General features: G+C 47.2%; 1 protein-coding gene across 3 annotated transcripts in view; it reads right to left on the minus strand.

Annotated features, from left to right (window-relative positions):
* CACNA2D2 (calcium voltage-gated channel auxiliary subunit alpha2delta 2) overlaps positions 1–17,959 on the minus strand; it is a 226,609-nt gene that overhangs the window by 127,752 nt on the left and 80,898 nt on the right. For all 3 annotated transcript variants that reach the window (XM_074836445.1, XM_074836444.1, XM_074836443.1), the window contains exon 3: positions 12,877–12,993. In XM_074836445.1, coding sequence (XP_074692546.1) covers positions 12,877–12,993 — 117 coding nt within the window. The remainder of the gene's footprint in view (positions 1–12,876; positions 12,994–17,959) is intronic.

Raw genomic sequence — 17,959 nt, forward strand, 5'->3', positions numbered from 1 at the left:
CACAGACTTCTGAGCTGGAGCTTCTGTGACAAGGTCCACATGGCACATCATTGCTTGGTTATAAAAGCTGACGTGCTATGGGAGAGTCTGCACCAAAATCAGGAAATCATCCTTTAACTCAGCCAGGCAGGAGGTGCCCCGGAAGAAAACCCTGAAGCTGGCAGTCTGCCCTCAGCTAAGGCTCAAAGACTCTTCATAATTTTTAAGTGTGTTTCCAAATCTGCAGTCAAATCCTACACCTTCCCTCTTTTTTGCTACAATAAACTTTATCTTAGAATGTAATCTAGTAATAAAAATGGTTTTAAAGTGATCTGACAAGAACTAGAAACCCCATTTCTTTCAGAGTGACAACTCTATTTACAGCAGCACATACACATACTCTGTTTTATATTCCACATGCACTCCAGGCCCTCAATATTTGGGATATATCCTTTCCATCCACTTGGAAGAATCAATTTCAACAGTGAAAAGAAGTTCCTCAGCAGGCAGAAGGTAGGAAGAAAGATTGCTTCTAACGTTGGGGTGTCTGCACATCTCCCAGGACAGGGGCATGGAGGGACAAGCAGCCTCCTCTCTTTCACAAGAGTGTCTTGCTGCACTTGAGCAACCCTCCCAACTCCAGTGGCCACTGTTTAGCAATCTCCACGTGCCCATCCTGAATGGGCCAGAGCGCTGCTTTGGTTTAGGGGAGGTGCAAAACAGCTGGGCAACATCATGCAGGGAAAAGATTTAAGGATGCATTCAACTAACTTTCAGAAGGGTGCATTTCAGATTTTCTGCTAAAAAATTTCACATTCAAAGCTTGAACTGGTAGGGAACAATAGTGCCAAACCCAAGCAGAGCAGAGAGAAGGAGCTTTGAGCTCCAGGGAGATGTTATTGTAGTAACCAGGCATGAAGGACACCTTGTAGCTAAAAGTCCCAGAACTTAATTAGGAAGCACAGCTCTTGTTCCCAGGTGTATCAAAGACAAAGTATGATCTCTCCAGGCCTCAGTTTCCCCATGCATAAAGCTAGAGGAGTCAAATACATCTATCCTAAGGGAATTCATGATGTGCTAGAATGTGCTCGGGAAGCCAAACTACCACTACCTTGAAGTTTGCTTATCTGCTTCCACACTCATCCAAGAGCACGGTTGCTTACCTTCTCTTCCCCATCGTGGTTTCCCACTAACCCCCAGAGTTGCAAAGCTCAACATCTTTTCCCATAATCTTATCCAGCTTCCTCAATTACAGGCACAACAACAGAGACATCTTCATTTGTGCGAGTGGAGACCGAGGCATGGCTAAGATTAGCAATAGGAACGGCACAGACTAGCTTTTTCCTCCCTATATAATTAGCTGATATAAGAGCTGTGCCATCTACTGGCATGCAACATGAAACACTGCTCCCAGCACAACTCCAATAAAGTAGTTGTTGCTACAGCAGCTCTTTGTGTAGGGCTGAGGTGGGATTTCAACTCGCACGGTTTACAAGTAGCAGCACACAGAAGGCAAACATGGGATGGCCAAAGACAATCGTTGGTTTTGCAATGCCAAAGCCAGGCGATCGTCCACAGACAGGAACAGCCCTGCCGGTGCTCGTGGGAGCCCTGTGCTACCATCCCAGTCTGGAAAGGGTTGTTCAGCCCCAGCCCTTATAATCCCCAATTTGCTAAGGAATTACTGGCTTTACTTAAAGGTGTTTGTTTCTTTTTTTTTTTTTTTTTTAATTTTCATGCCTGCAGAAAAAACACCCCACCATTTAAATTTAACTTTAATTTCCGTTATTGTGCTTAAAGTTTTGGGAAGAAATTTTGGCAGGGACAAATAGTGACCTCCAGTCAGCAGCCCTGCACAGAAAACTGGAGTTGCTACTTCCATCAAACCTGTAAGGGTACTTCCAACAGCCTTTACTGCCATGCTCCTTGGCCACTTTCAGGGACATAGCATATCTGAAGCAGTAGAGGAGGGACAGAAAGCACGGATGTAAAGCAGAAACACCAGCCCAGAAAACCAGGGGACTCTGGCAGGCACGGGCAGAGACTCGCAAAGCCCAGGCTGGGTTCCGGATGAGCTCCTGTGCCCTCGCAGGTGCTGCTGCACCTCAGCTCCGTGCCCATGGAGCTGCTCCTGCTGCCAGCTCCCCCACCTAACCCAGCTCCAAGCCCGCACATCCCAGTTCAGCCAGCTGCTCCCCAAGCACCACCAGGCAGGCAGGCAGGCGCACGGTTAAATATTTTTGCTCGCATCTGTTTCATCTTGCTTTCACTTCAGATCATGCCTGTGAACGCTGACAGATTTCTCATCACAAGGCTGTATTAAGCTGCTTTTTAATTGCATTTTGAGGGACCCAAAGGCCAACAGGCAGAAGGGCATTTTATTTTTTCCAAGGAACATTATTTTTATTGTAGAGGCAAGAAAGGTTTTCATTAATCCCCAGCAAGCAGACAGCTTCCACGCAGCATGCTGGCTGCAGGGATGGCCGGTCCAGAGGACCAGGGTGATTTGAGCACTGTCTGCTGGAATACCATGGGCTCGCAACAACTCCTCTTTAAAGAGCAGATCACAGGCTTTGGCACTAAACTTGCATTAAATTGATACAATCTCTTTAATGTTATCTCTGGCTCTTTATCACAATTGTGTATGTGCAATTTACATTCTTGTCGCCTTTTTTTTTTTATTAAGATTTGCTAGATCCTTATCACAGATATTTTACACATTGTTGTAGTGTCACTCAAATATTTAATGGACATCAGCTGCTCTGGGAATACGTAATAGCTCCTTGCTATGGGGTAGGGCTGGATGCTGATGGGTTTCAGGCTCACCCCATTAAAGCTTCGGCAAATGCAAAGCAAAGCGACGTGGAACAGAAAGCACGGTCCCTGCTAGACACCAGACTACAAGACAGGGAGCACGCTAGCGTGCCAGCTTGTGTATAACAGCACAGCAGCACTCGCCCAGAGCCAAGCTAAAGGCTTATTATGCAAGCCATCTTCACGACTGCCTCCTGCCCTTCACCTGCAGCTATCCTTGCTATTCAAGTCATAGGACTCTCGTGCAGAGACCTACTGAGATAAACTGTGCCAAAGCTGATCTGGGTTTCGTGGGCTGCAGAAATGAGACTTGCCAAATCCACTTTCCTTAGGAAAAGAAGGTGGGATTTGAAGAGAGCTTTTGAGACAAAAAAGCTTCATGCAAGTCCATTAACCTCCAGAACCAAGCCTCCACCCCCTCAATCATTAGAGTCTTTAACTTCACTACTTGTCCGTAAACAGACCTATACAAATAATTGATTTTTAGTTCAACCAGGGGATGAAACCCTTAAAAAAAATAATCCTCATTCTACCTGAATTGAATTCAAAATGATTCACTTTTTCTTCCCAGGTCAATTATTCCCATTCAGTATAAGAGCCTTCCATCCCAGATGACGCATTTCAAACATTCAGGGAGAAAAACATGAAACAAGAGAATAAATTGGTGGGAGCCTTTTCTGCCCGAGATCTTGGGCTTCAGAGAGCTCTTCAAGGACATACAGCAGTACAGAGGGCAGGGGCCAAACTCCCAGGGACTGAGAGCAGATCTGTAAGCACAGAGGTAGACACTCCCTGCAAAACTACAAGCAACCCCAGGGAAATAAAGATCCTCACCCTCTCCCACCATGCACAGATTATGAAGCCACAGGGCAAGCCACAAAAGCAACTCTAGCTACCAAACTGCCATGAAAATGCATTTTCTCATGCCAAAACCAAGGAAATTCAAATAAATTCCTTTTTCAGTGACATGGTTTCTTTTATTTTTCTATCATTGCAAACATTTCTTCCCGACATGTTTAAAGGTTGTTTTATAAAGAATTAAATGGCAATTCTCTTCCCTAGCACCAATTCCCTGGGAGACCCACTCCTCTATTGCATCACTCACCATTCTTATATCTATATATGTCAATATAGATAGACTAGTAAGTCTTATCCATCTTCTTTTACCCTTTCAGCCATCCCCAAATGCATCCCCTTAGTGCACAGAATAAGGCGGCCCTGCCAGGCCCCAGGAGCTCAAGAAAATAAGGACCAAGCTGATGGATCCAAGCTGAGACAGCAAGAACTACAACTGCTGCAAATCCCTCACCAACACTAGTGGCTTTGGTTACCTCCACCTCTGCTGAGAGGATACTCCTGTGCTGGAGAAACCAGGAAAAACTGAAAACCAACATGCAACTGCTGTCAAATACACACAGTTTCAGGAAGGGAAGTAAAACACCCATTAAGGGCTATTTCATCATTCTCTTTACTTGGTCTCAGAGGTCTCTGGGTTCCTCACACTGTAGGGTGCAGAAAGACAGAGCATGAATAGCAATTAAACCCTCAAAGAAAGGTAAGTTTACATTACAGGGGTTCATAGTCTTCCTCCCTGTGTGTGCAAACCAGCCTGGCAGCGCTTAGAGAGCAAGCACGAGGGCAAACTTTGCTCAGGCTAAAAGCCCAGCTAAAGCTCCCAGCATTGCTGCGTGACCTCAGCCCTGGACTCAACGCAGGGACTGGCAGCATGCTGCAGCTCCCCTTGACACGCCCCAAAGGGAAGATGCTCTGGGACAGCGTGGAGTCCATAAGCCCTAAATAAATCCCTAGGCAAAGTCATCAGGTAGAGAGAGAGTTAAGTGGTACGGACCTGGAGCATGAGAACCAGTGTAAGTTCACCTCCTGGCTGCCAGGGTAAGGGACCAGAGGGATATTTCAGTTTTCTGGAAGGGGAAAGGCAGGAAACTATGTATTTGCACAGGAAAAGTAAGGAAACTCCACTCTGGGTTGGAAAGCTATACTAAGAGACATCAGCTCATTTGCAGAACTGGTGTTGCCTACTCTTTTGCTCTAGGCCCTGAGAGGTCATCCCAAAACAACCCAGAGAGGTCTCTTCTCTGAACAACAACTGTCCAGACTTCTTACAGCGAGCACCCAGAAACAACAGCCTCAATCTACCAAGGGCAAGAGAGGACAAATGTTTCTTCATTCCTTCTTTAACAACAGCCAGACAAGCCCACGGTGCCTGAAGCCTGACAGCATGCATACAGGGCTAGTGACCTGCTATGGAGACTTACTGAATGTTTTATCAGGTCAGGACCATGGCTTTTCACTTCCCCATCCATGACTCCAGATGTATTTGAAATACTGAAGCCGCACCTTGCACGGGTGCCCCCAGATGGGATCGTCCCAGGAGCCCTCTGACCTCCAGTGTGGCGGTGCCAGGAGAGGCAGCGGCAGGAGCCCCTGTGTCCTCACAAACCTCCACAGCCACGGAGTGCACCAAGCAGCTTACGAAGTTGTAAAGCCCATCAGGCTGGGCTGCTGCCAAGCATTCATGGGAGAAGAAAGGGAAGCGTTCAATATAATCTGCATGAAAGTGCAGGAAGCCCTAAATCGTGTTAGTGCTATTAAGAAAGCTGGTTACATTACTCGGCAAACTGGCCCAATACAGTTTTGATAGACTTGTTACAAACATCTGATTGTCCCTGATTAGATTAGACAATAAACCCCCATCCTGGTGTGCGGGCATTGTTCGACTCCCTTCTGCAATCTGTAAATTAGAATTCCAGACCTGGGAGATTGGATTCAAATTGGATTACTGGAGCAGGTCCAGGGCAAGAACAATCGTGAGGCAGGAGAAGATACACACACACACAAATGAATAAATAAATAAATATATGAGGACAGTCAGTCTGGATCTGATTAAGAGTGAATTAAAAATAGAATTAAAAACAAAAGCCACCAACCAGCAATTAGCAAAGAAGTGGGAAGAGGAATGGATTTGTCACTATGAATTAACAAAGCACAGAGATCATACCTTTACATGTTTTGTACTTCAGTATGCGCAAGATTGACGTTGGTCATGGTCCTTCCTCCACGAATACAAGAGCTCCTGTCCGTGCCCGTGTGGCTGGAATGGGATGGGTGTGTACAGGGCAACGAAGCCCCACATCCCACCAAAATCAGAAGCTGCATCTGAGCTCACCTGAACTATCCCTTTTTCCTTCCCCTTTTTTGGACATTGGTCTGGGACCCAGAAGGCCAGGGTGTGACCACCGGTTGCCTTCTGACGTGACCAGAAGTCCCATGACAGGTAAAATCCAGGGGCTGTATTGCACCGCAGCAGGAAAATCCACCAGGGCCACATGTGCAGCACTGCATGTGGCAGCCCAACCCAAACCCTGGATGCTCTGCAGCTCAGGAGAGACCTCTAGTTAAACACACCACCAACTTGGCCAATGAATGCCTGGAAGAACTTGCTTCAGACAGCTCAGCGAGATGGCAACAGGACCTTGCACTACCAGCAGTGGAGGAGAAATCCAGTATGGCCCCAAGGCTGCTCCTGCTGAATACTGACACCCTTGCTGCCTGCCCTGAAGACCGCATGTCACCAAGACCAGGGGACAGCAACACCCCCAACAGTGAAGGAGGGCAGAGAAAGCTGCCATGCTGGCACTGCCTATTTCCTACCAGCCCACGCCGTGACAGAGGTCAGCGCCTCTGCTGTCGAGAGAGGAGGGAGTGGGGGGATGCTCTGAACTGGGCTGAGAGATGCTTTGCTGCATGCCAATTTTTGCAGCTCTTCAGACAAATGAAACCTTTTATTGTCCCTATCAGGGAGCAGAAGAGCTGATAAAGACTCCGTTCACCACATACCTGCAAGGGAAATCTCAGGGCTATCAGAATTGTTAAAGGGATAAACCTGTCCAATTAAATCCCCTCTTCACTCTTGATATATGCTTGTGCCAGATGTAAATGGAGCTTGGAACTAGTCCCAGCTGAACAGTAATGCACTGAGCATTCAACCGGGACTAAAAGCACAACCAGCCTGAGCTCCTACCTCCCATGAAGCCCCTGCTGACCAGCTCTCGCCCCCGAGAAGCCAGCTTGGTAAGTACTTCGTGGTAGCGCACCAAACTCCTGCCTTGCCCTCCATCAGAGGATCCTAAAGCACGGTCAAGTACTAACTGCACCGTCAGAAGGAATATGCAGGAAATCAGAGACAAAACTGAGAAATTTGGTTTAGGCAGTACAAACCCCCAAGCCTTACTCATCTCCAGATCAACCATCTTCACCCAACACCAAATCTCAGCTCTTCCAGTCACCTTCCCTTAGGATCCAAGGTAAAGGAAGATCGGAATGCCACAAACTCCTAGACTTGTGTTCACCCAGGCTTTGTAGCCACAGGAAACCCAGTTTGACATCCCTGAAGTATGCTTTCAAAACACAGAAAATCCCCAGAGTCTTGTCCTTTGTATTCAGTTTACTGCCAAAAGAGAGTCTAATGTCAAGTGTACTTTTTCCTCCTCTTGTTATAGGAAAATCTGAAAGTCTTCTGTGAAATGCATGGTGAGTTCCTACACCTAGCTCCTGCACCTTAGCTGAAGGAACAGGGGCCTTGAACCCTCCTACCAAACCCCTCCTTTCCCCAAAATGTTCATTCCACGCTGGAGCTAAATACATAGCAACAAAAATATGCAGTTAAATTCCACAACAACAGAATAAACAAACCCGACAAACTTTTCTCTTAACTACTGGTAAGTGCTGTTAGTTCTCTCAACTACTGGTAAGTGCTGTTAGTTCTCTCATCGCCAGTCATGCAAGTTGCACCCAACCTACTACATATACAGACATCTATGTAAAATACACACACACACATAATACACATTATAAATTCTCTAAGACATGAAATGCTGCTTTGCTACACTTCTGCCCAATGTGTCCTATTTGCTACTGCATGCAGCTGAGGTCCACTGGAAATATAACAAACTACACCTTAAGTCAAAAAATGTTGTCGGTGATGTACAATATCCAAAACTAAAACAGCTCTTTTGAAAAAAATACCAGCCCAACCATGTCACCAGCATCCCATGGGGGCAATGTCAGAGCCCGCAGACATTTGTACCATGTTTTATGGATCAGAAGGCCTCTTTTTAGAGATGGGCAAAGACCACCAGCACAGACAGCAATCTTTAGGCCGGTCATGGTATATAAATAGCTCACTTCAGGGCATAGCCCACTCAGTAAACTGTGGGATGTGCTGCTTGCAGGAGGCAAAGCAAATTGTCTGTGGTTAAATATGTGAAGGATGAAGTAGTCAGCATCCAAAAGCAGCCTTCACAAGAACTGTATAAAAAGTAGAAACAAGCCTAAAACATAGCCTAGGATCTAAAATTTCTTTCTCTCAGCCTCCTCCTCCATCAAATCACAACTCCCTTTTCCCCCAGTCTGCAGAGCTTCAGGAAAGGATAGACTCCAAGGCATTGTTCATGCACTTCACCTAGTGTTATAGAAGAATCAGATCTGGGGTGCCCGTAGAACTGAAGCGGGGTGGGGAGCATCCTCCTAGATCCTCGACCGCAAGCAATGACCTCCTCTTGTTTCCCCGCCACCTTTTCACTGCAGTGATGCTTTTGCAGCAATAGAAAAATTTCCTGAGGTGCTGGGATTGTGCAGCAGAAATGATGCAGCCACCCCTCAAGCCACTTCCACCAATGCTTTCTGAAGTCTTTCATCACCTTAGCAGCCCCCTTGCTGCCCTCTCACTTTGATCCATGCTGTTTGGCATTGCTAGCACAGGTGAGGAAGTGGGGCTGGGCTGCTGAGATCTTCTTGGTGGCCACAAGCAGCAGACATAGGTGGGGCATCCAGGGACATGTCGTGGCAGGAAGGAGCAGCCCGAGTCTGCTGGCAGAGCATGAAGCAGGAATGGCAAACATCATGGGGAAGGGAAGAAGAGATGCCCTTGTGGTCTGGGTGCATAGAGAAGGCAAGGGGCTAGATTTGATGGCAAGGGAGGCTCCTTCCCGTGCTTTTCATCTTTGCAGCTTCATTTTCTTTCTGTGGAGAACCTCATCTTCACCAGCCTCACCAAACACTGCCACTGAGGCTGTAAAGGAAGAGAATTCCCTACAGGTGATTTGGGGAATCCTAGAAAGGTTACACAGAGAGAAGAAAAACGAAGAGAGAAAAATGTCCCTTGGATTTGGGAATCCAAAGCTGGCAGCTGCCCCGTGTCCACCCCCACGTGATGGCTTCGCCCTGACTTGCTCAGTGCTCCACCAGCAGCAAACTCCAACAGTTGGTCTCCTGAACAAGCTCACCAAAGAAGCCCTAGCCAGCAGGTACACATCTCTCTGGGCACATACAAAGGCAATGAAGGGTCCAAATGCACTGAAAGACTGAAGAGAAAGGAAATTTAAGTAAAAAAAGTGGCAAAAGCATCTATTTGGCAAACAACCAACCTGTTGAATTTCAGTCTTAGATGATGTGGAGCCACAAACCAGCCATCTGTGATTCCCAGCACAAGGCAAACAGAACATGGATTTGGCAACCTCATTTCTTTCCACACCTGAAGGAAGATGTCTGTCTTAGCCCTAACAAGGGCAAGCTCATGAGCATCGAAAAGAAGAGCCTCTTAAACTTCTTCCCAGTCAGGCACACACTTACTGTTTCCTTACACCTCACCTGTAGTGAGATCCCTGGACCTTCCCCACAATGCAATACACTGGATAAGTTTAATGTCATCTCCTTCAGGAGTTACTCCATCTTAGCAATATCTTTTATTTCCATTTCAAAGGAGAGTAGCTGTAGTTTTGGTATTGAAGACTATCTCTTCTACCTCCTCTCCTGCTAAAGCTTGGGAATAAAAGGCAGCTGGAACTAACTGCCCAAAGAAAACTGAGGGCAGGCTTGAAGCAACAAAATCATCATGGAGAAAGGACACCGGAGGATGCTAGGAAAAAGGCAGTTAGTGCTGATGCAAATCCATGTCAAACAGAGGCTGCTGTGTGGGACACGGGGTAAAAGTCCCCCAAGACCCAGCTCTTCTCTACTGCCAACTGGAACAGTTGGGGACTGCAAAAAGACCTTCCTAGGAATTTTTCTGTCCCATGATGAGACTGGCATCAGATATGACATTCTGGAACAAAAAGGGAGGGACAGCATCCAAATAACCAGTGCCTTGTAGATGACTTATTTTGGGAAGCAATTACCCTCTGTCACACACCCCTGGCTCCGGCACTCCTCTGAAATGCACGTGGGAAATCAGTGTCCTGCTAGTGTCAGACCCGTGCCACAGCACTGCACCATGGCTGTCAGGGCCAGACACTGAGTTTGGTTTCCTTGTGCTTGATTTTTGCTTCTTAGAAATGCAGGACACGAGGTAAGAAATGATGTATTATTAATAAATGCTCTGCACACAGTTTAACTTTAATAAAGACACATTAATATTTTCACTTAGAAACAGAGGAAAACAGGGTCTTTGATGACTGGACTGAATCACCACCTAATCAGAACAGCCCTCTTGAACCATGTGCCCATGTGTGCCCAAAGGCAAGCTAGCACCTTCCCACAAAGCCACACCAAAGCACAGGCAATATCCCTTCTCCCTCCTGGAGCAAATGAGACAGGGATGCATCTTTTCAGTAGAGTGAGCACACGAGTGACAGACCAAATCATACATCAAGGAGAGGATCCATTTCTCCCTCCTCACCTGCCTTTGCTGATATACGGAGTCCCACCTGACTCAGATGCTGAAAAATATGTTTCAAGAAGTCATCATCACTCTCGTGAGTCATGAGAGAAGGGGAGGAAATGACTCCAGGAGAGATGATTCAACTAAGGGGAGAGTTGAGACAGAAGAAAACACAGGCTGGAGAGTAAAAGCAGCTGTGGGAGCCCCACTGTTTTGAAGGAGCTTAGCACAACATGCAAGAAATTCAGAAGACCCAATTTCTCCTCCTCCCATAAACTTCCACATTTCCAGATTTTGTTGTCAGTACCACCAATCCAAGACGTCAAGAATTTACATGCAAGCTGGATGTAGGAGACTGCTCCATCCAGTGACTCCGCTCTGACAGAGTCCTCTTGAAAGGGCTAATTCAGGTCAACAGAACATTGTTGCCACTATAATAAAACAGCACCAAGTGCTTGTTATCTAACCAGCACTGCCAGAATCACTCCTTTGTGTCAGGTCCAGCATCAGGCAAACCCTGAACAGTGCACCAACCAGTCCTGCCCAAAAACCCAACAAAAAGGAAGTCAAATTGGAAGATGAACAAGGTTATTTGTACCACAGACACAGTCCTACCCTTGACTGAGCACCAGAAGATGCACAAACTCTCTATAAATCTGTGAGTCAGAGCAAAGGGTAAGAAAAAACACAGTGACCAATCAGCTGAAATTCAAATGGCATAGTGGAAACCACCCAGCACAGTCTTGCTGTGTAACTCAGTGTTATTATCCTGCCCATATACCACCTCAGCCACACGTTGCCCAGGTGTGTATAAAGTTTGCAATGAACTTCTATCAACTGTGCCTTCCTCCAGCATAGGTGATGCACATCTCTGGAACATTTAATAGATGATATATGCTCAAGCACGCACACAAAATGTATGAACACAGGGATGCAAACTCATGTTATGAAAAGAGCTGGTCTCCCTGGTCTTCACTTCCACAAACCCAAATGCAGTGCTGACAATGTCCATCTATTTAGTCCCACTTCAGCTCCTTCCATTCAAGCTAAACCACTTTGTGCGAGTCCCAAATAGGACTAACCTTTGCCTCCCAAAGTCAAGAACTGAATACACAACAATCTTCTTCACCCAAATCCCTACAGTTACCATCTTCATCAGTCACTGCAGACAACCACATACCATCCTGACACTCAGGCCAGCCCTTGACCACCCTTGACTCAGATCCTATCAGGTCTTGAGATTCCTGGCCTTCACGGGTGTCTTGTCATTCCTTCTGTGTACTTTCTCTGAGCTGCTACTTCTTACCTAGCCATGGAGATAGGTCACTTCCAAACAGGAGGGGCTTAGTTACACCTCAGTTATTGCAACACCCCTTCCCTCACCATGGCACTCTTCCCTGTGCTCCCATTCCTGCCTGTGAGGTTGCAGGGTGATCAGATCTTTTTGGCTACAGTCCCTATGCTGACACAACAGCCCTGCTACCCGCTCCGAGCCTTCTCCTTGTCTATTGCCCCGCAGAAGCCTTTCCAGTTAATCAAGCTGCAAGCCATACGCAGTTGGCCATACTGCCAAATGCCCATTGCACAACTTCATGCTGCTCGCTACAGTTGGGTATTTGAGCAGACACTACAGCTCCTGGGAGGGAAGCTCTTACATGGCTCCCATATCCCTCTGCAGCAGAGAGGATATCTCCATCTCTCCAGGAAGGCAATTACTTGTCTCCTCCCCAGTAGTAGAGAATGCTGTAGCAGAGCGTGGCCCTGCTGCCGCCTCGTTACAGCCACCACTGGGTTTTACTGAGCCGGCACCATGAGCAGGTCACCTTGCTCCACTACAGATAAAATGAATTCATTTTAAAAGGAGTGTTACAAAATAGGATGATAGATTAGAAATGTATGCAGGCACCCACAAGGGCAACTCACACACGCAGTCAATCACAGGATTCAAGTACCAGGCACCAGCACAAACATTTCAGTGCATCCTCTCCTAAACAGGTAAAACCCCACTTGTCTGAAACACTTCCATGAGCTATGGCAGGGACACTGCAGTAACCTTTGCTCCTGCTCACCACACCCCCAGTTAAATGACTGGGCTAAATTTGCTGCCAGGCTTTTGCTGTCACTTGTGTTATTGTGGCAGCACCTTCAGGTGTTCACATGCTGGTGAGAGGAGATAAAAAGCAAGAAGATACCTTATAGTAGATCCTCACACAATACGTCCTCAGCTCACACCCCAGACATACTCCAGATGAATCTCTGCAACTGCAGAATGCAGTTCCCAGAAAAGGCCACACAACCATAGGACTTACTTTGAAGCTGAGATCATAATGCTATGCCAGCATCAACCCTCTTCTTTAAACTGAACATATCCATCAAAGGATCAGCACACAGGCCCATCACCTTACCTTTAAAGCACGGACTTTCTTGGCCAAGAGGCTCTCAATGTCCCCTGCGACCTTCTCCACCAATTTCCTGGGCACGTTCTCCTTGACTTCAAACAGGTTTCTATTCTCATTGTAGATCTAAGAAGGGAAACAAGAGAAAGAAAGACAGTCAATATTCGAGAGAAGTACAACAGTCTTCCCACAGAAAAGCTGATCCTCTAACACAGAAGAATTTTAGCAACACGGATTAGGTAACAGCATAGGCTTTGGAAATGAGGGGAACAAGGGAAAGAAATGCTTTGCAACCAGAAAAAAAAATGCATTTGACCTGCTGTCCACACCACTGGCTTTACAGCTGCCTGCCTTCATGCTTGCAGGCTATGGGCATCCCCCCTCTTGCTCAAAAGCTGAGTTTCCCACCACACTGCTCACCGCCCTGCCTCTGTCCAGCCAAACCAGAAGCCCAGGCAGAGCCACCACACTTCTTCCTGTGCTCTTCCTTGCCCAAACGCACCCCTAAAGCCCACTGACCTGCTTGCATGCCCCCTGCCCAAGGTCACTTGCTGAATTTTGCAAGTGCAAGCCCAACTCCCTGCCTGCCCGCAGCCCCCTGTGCCCTGCCTGCAGGGTTCATTAGGTGTGGAGACTGGCAGCATCAGTGCAGGCAGGGCAGCCCTGGGCAGAGGCAGCAGTGGGGCTCAGGAACGGGAGCAACGGGATCACAGAAAATAGGATAAAACCTCATCTCTAAGCCAGCCATAGTAATATGGCACCCTCAGGAAATGAGGATTTCTGCAACCAGTCCAGAACTTGGCCAGGCTGCGGTGGGGACAGTGGGGAGAGGCACAGATCTATATTGGGATTACCCTGAAGGCCAGATGCAACTACCTGGATTTGAATGTTTGCACCCAAAGCGTGCAGCTGTGCCCATGGGCCTGCCCTTCCAAGCCACATCACACAGGTGCAGAGGACAACGCCAGCACCAAGGGAAGTGTTACTGGCATCAGCACTGCCCCAACAAGAAGGGCTCAGTTCTACCACAAGACTTTGCAGACACCAACCCCTCAGTCACCTCCTCAGATCACTTTCTGACTTGTTAACTTGGCCTGTCTGCAAACTCAGGTACAACCAACACAGGGTAAAGAGAAGAGCTTTTTACCATCATCTGAAATTATAGGGAAAAAAAAAAATATATCCTCATGCCTTATCTTTTCTTAAGATACATGAAGAAAACCACACACAGCAAACAGGATTTTGCTTCTCTCCGAATTCTTGGGCTACTTGCAAATACCTGCAATTCCAGACATGAAGACATCCAGCAGCAGAAGACCCTCCAAGGAGAGCTGGACCTCCCCAGGGACATAGCCAAGTCCATGTTTAACTGCAATTTCCATGCTAAGCATGTCTGGCACCTACCCGAGCTTTCATGATCCTTGGGAGCTGAATCATTGCTTCCCACAGGACAAAAAACCCTCTTTGCTGGAGCTTCATTAGAAGTGAAATACTCTGCCTGTAACTGCTGGTTTGTTGCAGATCTGACCATTATGACAAAGGAAGAGAAACCATTTCTCATGAAACATCTGTCTGCCTCTGCCCTGGCTCTCAGAGCGGCACCCAAACATACACAGTAAACAACCACAGGACAAGCATGTACCTCAGAAACCCCCGCATTTTGCCCTGTGCTGGCAGCACGAAGGCAGGACTAAGGAGAGGCTTGGCTAGAGACCCCCACCAGGCTGATTCCACCACAACTGTTTCTCTTGGTAGAGCCAGCAAAAATAAAAGTGCAGGCAGGTCAGTGCCCAGGATCGGATGGCAGCACATCACACAGCTCAAGAACAAGAGGAGACCCTCCTGATATGTTGGGAAGCTACTTACTCCATTCTTTTTCTTCTCCAGACAGTAATAAGCTGGAGCAGGAAGCAACTGTGCTCACTGAAAGGCAGTTGGCAATGAATTCAAAAGCCTGAGCAGGGAGATCCCACCACCACCACCACAGCCTCGCCTTTCCTTTCATGGTGAAACAAAGTGGTTTCTGAGGTTGAAGCCACAGGAGTACACTGGGAGACTAAGCAAAAGGCTGCTCTTTTAGCTTTGCACGGTCCCTCCAGACCTACGAGGTTAATCTTCAGGCTCCAACTTTGCTTTCTGCAGCTCTCGCTGGGGTCCCTGCTCTGCCCGAGCTCCTCTTTTGTTCCACACCACTAGGAAATTCGTGACAGCACACTTCTCTTGGCAGCCTTGTGTCCACATACACTCCATCCTAGCTCTACTCCAGGTAGCTATTTTTTTTCCCCAAAAAAAGCCCTAAAGGATTCGGGTAACCTGCTCTAGCTGCCAGGATGGTAACCCTCCCTGCCTCTATCAGTGGGGTGGCACACAAAACCTGCTCGTTTCTGAAGTAAACAGTATTTCTGTGAGTTTTTGTGGTTACAGATCTGCAAGAGCACAGCCCACGAGCCAAGAGCAGAGACGCAGCAAGTCAAACATCTGCAGTCCTCATCCAGTTCTTCAGTCCCTAAGAAACATGTGGAGCATGGCTCCAGTGGTCTCCCAATGGCTCTACTCTTGCAGGCTCCAGACCTGCTGGTCTTTGAGGAAGGGTAACTCAATCATTAAGTTTTCAGCCAACCTGATTCCAAATGCTTCACCCAAATTGTTTTGGTCCCCAAACCACCCACACTTCACATCAATTTGGCAACTCTTGTCTTATTATAGGTGATAGTTGTGTGAGCGCAGTGACTCCGAAGAGGATGCTTTAGTAAAAGAACATATTTTAGAGGCATCCTCAGACTCCAGCAGAAACGATTTCTAGGCGTTCACATTAGAGCTCCATCACGCTCCAAGCTTTAGACCAAAAAGCATGTATTGCCAATAGCAAAACATCCCGCCCTGGAGAAAAATGTCCCACATCAGCACGGAAAGGGTTAAAGTGAGGAAAGCTCAACACAAAGCAATATTCTCTCATACTCTTCTTTGGGTAAGTAACAGCACAACAAAATAATGTGTTTAGAAGGTGCGCGCTACCTCCAGCTGAGCAGTGGCAATTAGGAAAGCAAAGAGGAGCAATCTTCAAGGAGAAAGCTTTGGGTAAGGAGGGCATCCTGACATTAGTATTTTCCTATTATGAAACAGAAAGTTGGCTCTTATTGGTTACAGACAGAAATGGTGCCTGTCCACAAGGGAGGAAAAAACAGAAAAAGAAACTAGGAGATGTTCCTCCAGCCCTCCCCGCAGCTGCAGAGCTCCGCAGTCTTCTTGGCTGAACAGTTCATCGGCGTTAATTAGAACAATCCAGCATGAATTAACAGTGACCATATGAGCACAAGAATGTACCAGACAGGCAGGGGAATGAATGGTAGTGCTCCAGGCAATTAAGATAGCTTCGCCCTCTCCATTGTAGCATTTTGTTTTGTGTTGTTCAGAACTTGGCCAGGTTTTACTTATTTAAGGTGACATTTCCCATATTGGGTTTTCCCTTGAGCTGAATTGAAGGGCAGATTTTCTGGCCAAAGACATCCCAATCATTCCTCAGCAATGGTAAAAGCCCTTAGTTTTGTCTAGATTAGAAAGCCATTCTCATTGAAATTCTCCTGTGATCCAGTGCTCTGGGACCTGGATTTGAAATTTCTAACAGCAGTGACCTCAGAGTCAAGAAACCGCTGCTTCTGATTCCACATAGGCACACTCACACCCAGCCATACCAGCACCCTTGGGGAGAAGGGGGGGTGCAGGTTGCATGCTCTTGGTAGACTGGGTTTTACTTTGCAAATCCACAGCCCATCCCTTCAGTCTGCAGATACCCTCAACAGGCAGGGTGAGTGGGTGGCAATGCAGGAACACAAGAGTGAAGCCCAGTCCTGCAACACTCCAGCCATGCTGAAGCAAGATGTCATGCTCCTGCATTAGCCCTGCTCAGTGTGGTTGGCAAACCTGAAGTTACTGGACAGAAGAGGGGCGGCACAGAGCCCCCAGATTTCCTATGGAGATATTAGCCCTCAGGCAGCACAGAGGAGAAAGCTGTTGTATTCAGGGGATGGGGACTGAGATCAAACTGTAAATTGCACATCTAAATGAAAAGTCTTGGAAGGGCTGAAGCTGGATGCAGCAGCTAGAAGATCCAGTGGAAAGAAGAGTCCAGCAGTGGATGCTAAGAGTGAACTAGTAAGTGGCAAGAGCAGGGAGAAATATTAACATAGGCAAAACAACAAAAAGTACTGAGCTGAGATAAAAAAAATTAAAAATGATGGTAGCAGGTGGAGGGGAGAAAAATCAAACAGCTCAAGACAACCTGCAACATGAAATATTTAATCCCAAATACTTCTAAGCATAGTGCAATTATAAACAGCTGAGAAGATGATCTAAACCAGCACAGAAGTGCTAAGTAGCCTTACTAAAAAGCAGAGCTGGTAACACAACCAATTGTCAATACACATGCACAGCAGCAACTGTATAACTGAAAAGGCAGATCTGATACTGCCTCAGAACATCCATTCTCTAAATTCACGTTTGCTTTGCTCCTAATGCACAACAAACGATGCTCATCTCTGCTATTAATTCACTCTGTGCCTATATATCCAGGGAGCTGTCAGGGTTCAGAGAAAGCATTTGCCAGTCCCCAGTTCCCCATGAGTGCACCCAGCACCATGAAACTGGGCAGCCTGAGAAGGACAGAAAAGGGTGCAGAAATACTCCTACGAGCACAGAAATCACTGCTCGATGAGCTGCCACAAGAGGACCCAGCACCTTTCCATGGGTCAAGGTATCTGATGATAAAACATGAAGGAAAATAACAAACTCCGGGGGAGCTCCCTGTATAGCACCATTAGCATGTGTGCCTTTGAGCACCACTATAAGGTAAAAATTGTCTCATCAGCCCCAGCCTTGCTGTTTCCTGCAGGCACTGGCCTCCCCTGCGCAGCAGCAGGGCCAGTCTCCAGCCTCTTGGAGGACGCTGATGGGAGGGCTGGGATGGTGGGGTACACATGCAATCCAAAACAGACTCCTCCTCCTTCCCTCTCCCCCCAGCTCCATTTCACATCCCCCAAGAAGCAGCCTTTCCCCAATATCGAGCTATCAGGGGGGCAGGACTCTGCTGTACTTG

The sequence above is a fragment of the Strix aluco genome, chromosome 11 (assembly GCF_031877795.1).
Source record: "Strix aluco isolate bStrAlu1 chromosome 11, bStrAlu1.hap1, whole genome shotgun sequence".
In the NCBI taxonomy this organism is placed as follows: Eukaryota; Metazoa; Chordata; class Aves; order Strigiformes; family Strigidae; genus Strix; species Strix aluco.